General features: G+C 30.6%; 1 protein-coding gene across 7 annotated transcripts in view; it reads right to left on the reverse strand.

Annotated features, from left to right (window-relative positions):
- Positions 1–4,448: 4,448 nt before the first annotated feature.
- The window catches only part of LOC106464139 (protein SYS1 homolog), a 57,091-nt gene continuing 51,832 nt past the window's right edge, over positions 4,449–9,707 (reverse strand). For all 7 annotated transcript variants that reach the window (XM_022391820.1, XM_022391818.1, XM_013924248.2 and 4 more), the window contains exons 3-4: positions 7,963–8,030; positions 4,449–5,244 (exon numbers count right to left, since the gene is read on the reverse strand). In XM_022391820.1, coding sequence (XP_022247528.1) covers positions 5,004–5,244; positions 7,963–8,030 — 309 coding nt within the window. In that variant the 3' untranslated portion in view covers positions 4,449–5,003. The remainder of the gene's footprint in view (positions 5,245–7,962; positions 8,031–9,707) is intronic.

Consider the following 9,707-nt stretch of genomic DNA (forward strand, 5'->3'; position numbering starts at 1 on the left):
GTAATATTAGCTCAACCTAAAAACCTATCTTAAACAGTTATTCTCCTCAACCTAGGCTCAAATTCCTCTAATCATTTCCATTTTCTAAAACAACTTCTGCTTTTCCCAATCTTGTCTTTACTTCTTTGTGTATATATACTTCCTTCAACACTAACTATGTTACCAAGATATGTAAAGGTTCCCACATCCCAAATGATCTGATCCATATCATTTGTTTCTAACCTCACCATCTTTGCTTGCGAATAGTATTAGCTAAACTAACCTTCTGAGCTTTGTGTCCATGACAAGGTTTCCTTTTGGTTTTGCATCTTCATGCACATTTCTTCCTCATCCTACATTACATTAGAACTAAGAAGTTCCTGTCCACTCCTCTTTCAAAAATGAAACTACCTTCCACAATAGGTCTTACCTCATTAGCTGTTTCTGTAATCAGTAAACTTAATGTGAGAGAGTAATTAGCCCAAAGTAATCCAAGACTTGTTATACCACTGGTCACTTAGAAGTGCTCAAGGCTGACTGCACTTTTTTGGTGCAAATGTATCACCTACATGAGAAATGAGTTCATCACATCCCTACAGGTAGTCTAATAAGGTGTATATTTTATTAATATATCAAAAACTTAATTGTATTAATGTACTTAATAAAAACAAAAACTTAAATATGGATATGATAGCAATTACATCTATTTCATGAAACTCATGTTGTTTATTGTAACTATATTTTGACCAATGGAAAATTCTTGTATTTTTCTGAAAAAACAACAACAAAAAACTGAAGGTAGTGTTTAAGTAGCAACGTTTGCTATGTTCAAGCCCCATCTATAGTATCTTGTATCAGTTGTCTGTCTTATAACATCTAATTGTTGGTCACTTTAAAATATGAAACAGTTGTGACTTAAGCTCCTGTTTAGTAATATTATTAAGTTTAAAAAGTTACTTCAGATTTATGGGATATATTTTCTGACACAATAAATATTCTTTCACAATTATTTGATTACACATATATTTCAATACTTATTTATTATTGCTGAATTTTTTTTTCTATGCCTAACATTGTACTTTTGTAGATTAATACCTAAACTTAAATTTTCTGTTTTCCTCTTGCACATAATGCAAAGTATAACACTTAAAAATCAAGAGTAAATTCAAAATAACTTTAGGACAAAGCCTTTCTTCAACTAGGATCTGTTCTTGAACTTCTTGATTTTCATCAATACAGTGTTTGAGATAAACAGAAAGAGATAGTTCAACCTAGTGTATGATGGTTCTCCACCATCTTTCTTTAATAAAAAAAAAACAGTATTAAAAACAAAATCCTCAATCTTATAAAAGTGAATTGTACATATTCATTGAGGAATTTAAAAAACAACATAAAATATCATAAATTTTCTAGTATATTTATTAAACAAAACATTTCTTTTAAATAATGAAAGAACTGGTATATCTTAGGTAAAAATCAAGTAAAAAACACAATTATTAGGAAAAATGAGAAAGTACAATACTTTGGGTAAAGGATCCTCCAAAAACCTTGGATAAAATCTATCAAATATACTGCAAAAGAGGGAATTCTGTTGTCCAATAGCATGCTATACTGGCTCTCCTGATTCCTTCAATGTAAAATTTCTAGCTAATATTCTGAAACTTCTCAAAGAACTCCAAATGATTTGTTCAAACTATTTCCACAATAAAGATTATGTGTTTTGATATTTTTTCAGCTTTGATGTATTATCTTTATTCACTAGAGTCCTAGTACTTGAAGTCTGTTCAAGTTATTAAAGTTATACTAACCAATATTAGTGCTGATAACTTAATCTCTTGAAATTGTGCTTATAATTCAGTTACTTCCACAAGAATGATAAGTTTTATATATGTTGGATTGTACATTCTCCAAGAGAAGCAGGACTTTCTGCTAAGGCTAGAAAACACAGCTATCAACTCTGCCCTACATCAGCCATGACTAAGATAAGCCAAACTTGATCTATTTCTTTCAATAAAAGTAGAGCAATACAATTTACAAATAAATTGTAGGATAACAACACTTTACCCTTCCTAGACATCTGTATATCTAAAACTGACAAAAAGACATTCACAATAACAGACATGAACATTTGTTTGAAGCCACCCACATTCTTTGAATATGGAGAGTCAGGAAATTTACCTCTACAGCCAAAGAATGTGCCGTTCTGAATACCTAGAAGACAAATTCAAATGACTCAAAACTGTCTTATATCACAATGGTTATCCAAAAAAGTGATCCAATGAAAAAATCATTCTTGATTAATGAAACAAATATAGTCAGTAAGCAGCAGAAAACAGTTATTTTACCATACATACCCAGTCTCAAGTCCAATTAAGACAAATGTTTTAGTAAGTTTGACATCTAAGTCATACTTAAAAGTGAAACTAAAAAGTACCTTAACAAAAGTTAAGCTTCTGTCTAATATTGTAAAACATAAGTACATTGTCTGTAGTATACCCTGTGAATGTGCAAGCAGTGTATTGGACAAATTAAGCAGGTACTTTCTGTCTGAAGGAATATATAGAAATGAAACATGAGAAGAACTTTGTTGTTCAAAATGATCACAACATAGTTTTGAATGAAAGTAGGATAACAGACAAATAAACTAAACAAAAAAATTAAAAGTCAGAGATCATTGTCATTAGAACTAGCAAATGTGGTCCTCCTTTTGGCATCAATCAGAAAAACACGAAAGCTTTTAGTAAAATGCACTGTACAAGTCTTATTGTACACAAAAATAAGATGTGTTAAAATGTGCTTGTACTCAAGATATGTCTATGAATTGATGACATTCTGAAGTTAAAATTAATGTTGAAAGATATTTCCAGAAAAAATTAAGGTTTTTTTAAAGATAAAATTACTTAAAAAAGTAATCAAAAAACATTTATAAAATGTTAAATTAGAAAAAAACGTATGTACTGGGGAAAAAAGAAATCTGAACAACTAGGTAGACAGTAAACAGTTTCAAGAAAGCATTACCATAAACCATTATGAAACATTACAAGTACCAGCACCATATTTCCACATGTATGTTTTTTGGTTCTTTACTAAAAAACTGAGGACATTGCTCTTGGAAATCATTCATATTGACTATATTATGTAACAGAAGATTTCAGGTTTATGTTAGATGGTAGGTATATAAACTAGTTCATTGGGGACTTCGTTTGAAATGACAAATCTTTGTAAGCAGTTTTAAAGTTATTATTTTATCTTTTAAATAAAGCTCAAAGTATCCTATAAGTTACAAACTCAGTATAAAATTAATTTTAATAATGAAATTTATAAAACGCTATTCCATGTTTGTTTTGTATAAGTACAAGAAACAGCCATTTGATAACTTAAAAAATGAAATAACAGATATACAATTTACAATCAATTAGACACACTGCAACTGACTTAACTTCCCTAGTCTCAACTGCTCATGTCTGTAAGAATACATGTCAAAGTAGCAGGTTCTCAGTCTAACCTTTTTTGATAAAAATGGTAAAATGCTAGCCATCCAAATTTAGCAGTGATAGATTAGAGGGAAGGCAGGTAGTCAATATAACCCATCACCAACTCTTGGGCTATCCTTTTACAATGAATAGTGGGATTAACCATCACATTATAACACCCCAAAAGCTGAAAGGGTGAGCATGTTTAGTGACGAGAGTTCGAACCCTTGATCCACAGATTGCAAGTTGAGCACCCTAACTACCAAGCCATGCCCTGTTTGATTTTTTAATTTATAAAACACATCAGGCCCTCCATCATAAAAAACACACTTTTATTAAATCTTCTAATCAGTTTTTAATATATTTGAACAAACAGGGGAAAAATAATAATCTTTTCAGATTCAGATATTTCTGACTGTGTGTACATATGGTGGTTACATGGGTTAGACATATTGCATACTTTCAGTTTTAATAAAATTCAATCTATGAAATTTTAACTAGTCTAATGTGAAAACATTTGCAGCTAAACCTGGGTGATTAACTTGATTAATCAATTACATGTGAGCATAGATTACATCAACTAGTGTCACCTAAAATAATCAACTGATTGAAATTATTGTTTCCAATTATTATTGTCTTGACTATTCCAGTTAACTCAGTAACTGAAATATTACCATTATGAGTTCATTAATTCAAGATTGTTCTGCTAAATGAATTAGTATCATGACACACAAAAATAATCAACTAATTGTAATTAATTTTTGATTATTCCAACTATCAAAGTCTCATGTGAAAATAATTGATTTGTTGAATGGAAGTGATAACCGAGTCCAGAGATCAATCAATTACCAAATTCCACTAATTACCCAGCTCTATTCACAAGCTATGTTTAGTAGTTAGTAGCTCTTATAAACTCCTTTAAATCTTAGTATTTTAACAAATTAAATATTAGTAAAAAGAAACTGCCAGATGTTCACAACAACAAAAAAAACAACACATTTTCAAACATTTATTTTGACTGAAAAAAATATCTTGAGCAAAAAAAAATTAGTTTCTTTAGACTCTTGAGATTACTTTGGCATATGCTTCTCATTGGAAGTTAAATTATAGCCAATAAATTACAGGAAATATAGTAACAAAATATATTACTATGAAAGTTTTGTATATTAACACACACCAACCCAACTAGGTCTATGGTAACAAATGTTTTATGAATAGAGCTTTACATTACTTTTGAGAGGATAATCTGTCTTGCATATCTCACATTGTAATGACTTATATTATCATCAGAAACTCCACAAGACCAGCAAACTTTGAGTACTAAAGATAGTTGGAGAGTTGCTTCACTGATTCATTTTTAAATAAATGTAGGAATAAAAAAATTAAAAACTATACCACATTAGTAAAATGCACTAAAACAAAAGCTCTGGATATCTGTGGTATCCATATAACTTCACAACAAGTTGCACTAATCATTATACTCCTAAAAATTACTCCACTTCATTTGGTATTAGTCACTGTTTTGTGAAATCCACAGCTGTCCAATGATTTTCAAAGATCTGCTTTTGGTCCAAGGGTAAGAGGGATGGCTTTCATTTCAGTCCTCATGCAGAGAAATTCACCACACACACAAGTAATAGATACACACACAATATTTAAGAGCCACCATGATACGGAATTAGGAAAGGAACTATTATAAATCCAACAAACAATTAAATGGAAGAGGTGCACTGTTGCAGAGAAGTCCAAACATTGCTTTGTCTTTTGTACAAAATACCACAACCCTACTGAACTGTAAGAAAAAAGATAAAATGTTAGAAATATGTTGAAAAATCATCCCATTTTGTTTCATTTTCTAAAGTTTACATATTAATTTTTTTTATAAAATAGAAAAATGCTACAATTTTTTACGCACATGTATGTATTGTTTGTTTTTAGATATTTCAGCAAAGCTATTTAAAGGCTATCTGTCCCTAATTTTGATAGTGAAGATAGTTAGTCAACAGCACTAACTACCAACCCGGACTATTCGCCTGACTGAAAAGTGCATTTGCCATCATTCTTATGATGCACCTGTGGCCCCAAAGTATGAAGCTCAATTTTCTGTTATTGTAGTAACAGGACATGAATAATGGACTACAGATGCTACTAACCACTAGACCACTCTCAGCCCACATACATATAAAATAAAGAAAATGAAGTAATAATCACAAGGATTTTTTTTTAATTACAAAATACCAACAGCTTTTAGTACATAATTTATAAATATGTATGACACTTTTCATTATAAATTTTAAAACTGTTATTAAAAAACACATTAATTTTTCTAAACTTTTCAACTCCATAATGGAATATTTTAAGCAATTTCAAAAAAGAGTATGCCTTAAAACCTTTATATATATGGAACTACACACACAGGGCTAGATTAACCAACAGGTAACTAGGCTGCAGTCTAGGGCCTCCAGTTATTTGGGATCCCCATCTCAACTGCAGTTTTGACCTGATACATGTTGGCCTAGATTTACAAAACTTTCGGCCTATGCTGATAAGTTATATAAATAGTTAAAAAGATTGAATTAAATAAAAATTTACACCTGCAGAAGAAATGTATATATGGGCCCAACATTGTGTAACAGAGCTTTGTACAATATTTAATATATGAAATGCTGTATAATTTGATTCATGCATTGTATGTACGGACATGATTTTGTATGTGATATAAGCCCATTGTTAGAAGGTGTTTAATTGTAATACTTAGGCTATTCCTTCAAAGTGATACCACAGATCTGTGGACTGTGATAAGCTAACTCATTATAAACAAATTGATATTTACATAACACATGTAGGTCTATGGCACCAAAGGCTGTTGCAAAGAAACAAACCATTGCAAAATATTTACAATGAATAGGCTACCTACCTACCTATTTTTCGAAATGTAGACTAACAGGTTTATTGGTTTCAAGTATCTGCTGTTAAAAGTTGTTATGAAAATTTTTTTAGAAACTGTTAGGCTACTAATACTATAGGCATCTATGATGAGTGATAGATGATGTCATTATTCCTGATTCTTTGAACAATCACCATTACAAATATGGTTATAGCAAAAATACACATAGAACTCTAGGTTTGTGAAGAGGTCTCTTTTATCCCATTAATGCATTCCACATAATACATTTGAGTAGACTTCTCAGAAGCACAAAAATAAGGGTAAATAATCTTGCATCTGAAAGGGGCTATGTGTTTTTTGCCACAGATGAAATATTTATTTTCTTCTATTGAAGGCTGGTATACATTTTAAAGTATTGGTATACTATTTAATCACTATATTTTTTTATCTGAAACAAGCCAAGAAAGACCTATTTAAAAATACCATTAGGACTACTCCCTATATATCAAATGATTCAGTTATGATTGGTCCCTAATATTCCAATGTGACATCACTGGCACATCAGTGGCAAGGTGTTCCCTTGCTGTTAAGTGTTAGCATTATGCCTAGTGTAATATATGTGATATTTGATAGTCATATATGTCTTGATAAAGGTTTTATTTACTAATGATACATGACAGTACATTTGAACCACTATACCTGAGATAATTGGTACAGCTGGGGCCAGGGCCCCATGAAACATATTAGGCTAGGGCTTCCATAATTGTTAATCTAGCCCTGCACACACACTCCATGTGGTAAAGGAACTGAGCTGAGACATTTTAAAACAATAACTGTTAAAAGTCATTTATACCAGTTTTACATAAAATGTATTGCAGCAAAAAATCATATAGACCCCTATAAATATTCTTATAAACTAAATTATATAAAATATGTTGGAACATATATTTTTACCACAAAAAAATAAAACGTACTATATATATTTAGTGTGGAATATTTTAAAATACAGAATTTTATAAAGTTTTTGACAATTACATCAGATAAGATGAAATGTATTATCTCACCAACAGTATAAGAATATTTAAAAACCACTAATATGATGCTAACTAATGAGCTTCACACTATGAAGCAGTTGTAAATATTTGTGTTTCAGTGATAGTTAGTCTTTTAGAAGGCAGAATTACAGCTTAGTGCAAGACTAAACAATGAAATGTTCTATTATTATCATGTTATCTATATGCTTTTCAGTAAGTTGCTGACAGAAAGTTATTAAGCAACACAACTTTCAAATAGATCTGCCATAGTAAAATTTTGTGAGTGCTCATAATGTCTTAAGGTATACAGTAACAGCAACTATGTTATTACAAACTGTTGAAAACATTTTTCTTGACACTTGAATTCATTAAAAAAAATTTTTTAAATGATTTATGAAAGCTGGAACTGCTTACTTTTTGGAAACCAGTAAAAACAGATATAGTTTGCATGTTTCATATAAGAGAGCTTTCTTATCAGTAAAGGTGGATGATAGACAGAGATTTAGACATTTTATCACAACTTTTATATGTTTATCATTTTATATGAGTATAATACAGTTAAGGTTCAACCTTACGTGATATAACGTACCAAAATAAAGAATTGATGAGAAAAGATCCTATAATGCATCTCCCATGAATATCCTTCACATGTATTTCCTAAGAAAGAGAGTACAAGGTATATAAATCTTCAAAACAGTACTAATTACCAAACAGATAAATTATACTGTATCATTATGACCAAGATTATATCAAAAGATAATGATACAAAGTTACAGACTGCCACAGCATATAAACACAATATATATTATTTCTCTCTTATGTACTATATTAAATCTTCCACATTCAACTTAAAAAAATTCCTAAATTATTGTGCTATTATGTCCTATACTGTATAAAAAACAGCTATTAGAAAAGCAATGACCCAATCATAAGTAAGATTTAGCTGCTATGTAACATGCAATATATGTTTCCTGTTTTATCTAATTATTGTAACTTAACATGTTTGTTGTACTTTATGATTCCATCAGCACAAGGCTTTAAGTGAAACAACAAAATCTATAATGAAAAGGTAATACCTCACTATTTAATAACTAAAATGTTCATTCAACATATTTAACTTGTGAAAAATTTCATGATCAAAATAAAGTTCAATAATATAGCTAATTGGGTTACATTAGAGATGAACCTACAAAAAAAATACTTTAGAATGGCTTTAAACTTCTGACTCTATCAACACACTGCTTTACACATGTTAATTTCATCTTTTAATATTAGCAATTGGCCTGTGACCTGTATTGTATGCTCTTTTGGGATGTATAGGTTTAAGCTGTTAATCTGTCTGAATTATACTGTCTAGGATTCCAAGGCTGAGAGCAACTTAATTTTCTTTCCCCACTAAGGAAAGAGGAGAATAAATACTGCTGAAAATTACATTTTAAAAATTATAAATACCCACCCAACACTTTCAACATGTGGACCTGTAAAGAATTAAAACTTTATCTGTTGTTTACTAAGGTTTTTGAGACTATGTGCTATTTAATTTTTTAAGATCATTAATACTGACAAAAATTTCCTTATTACTGAACAAATTCATCTAAAGTGATTTGCATGCATATTTCAGCACAATTCATTTTGTTTTCAGTAGGCAAGTTACAATCTATTTCTTTTTTTTTAATTTAAATATAGCAAACAGAAAATTTAATTGTATGGATAAATATTAAATAGGTCACTATGGCTAGATTTAGGTTAAAATGTAAGAAGAACAAGACTGTCTGGTTGGACTTGTGGGATCAGTTCAATGGGAAGAGGGAGCTTTCTGAGAATGGGTTGTTTACATTTAAATAAAGTCTTGACTCACCTGTAAGACAGCTTTAAACTAGGACTAGAAAGTGGTGAGGTCCAAGATAAATTAAATGCAGAAACAATATAATGTAGAAGTAGATAGTGCAAGAATAAAGTACAGCAGTAGTTCTTTAAGAAGTTTAAACTTGCACAGAAAACTTAGAGGATTAAAGAAGATGAACAGAGCACCAGAGAAGTGGGGAGAAGAGTGAGATGAGGTAAGTGCCTATCAGAAATACATTTTCAGTAAAGGAAAACTATAACTTCAGTTACAGTACTTACCTCCCCTCACAATATTAGCTAGAATCCCACACTGAAAAGGAGGAGAGACTGGTAAGAGGGAATGAAAGAAGTATCCCCGAAAGTGTCCAAAGAATCCCCCTGACCATGAGAGATATATATTTGAAGATCAAAAGAGGGGAACCACACCACTTCTGAGCCAGGTATATTCTTCGCCCCTGTGTAGTGTGTTTCATGGACAAGGGTGAAAAT

The sequence above is a fragment of the Limulus polyphemus genome, unplaced genomic scaffold (genome assembly GCF_000517525.1).
Source record: "Limulus polyphemus unplaced genomic scaffold, Limulus_polyphemus-2.1.2 Scaffold1568, whole genome shotgun sequence".
Classification (NCBI taxonomy): domain Eukaryota; kingdom Metazoa; phylum Arthropoda; class Merostomata; order Xiphosura; family Limulidae; genus Limulus; species Limulus polyphemus.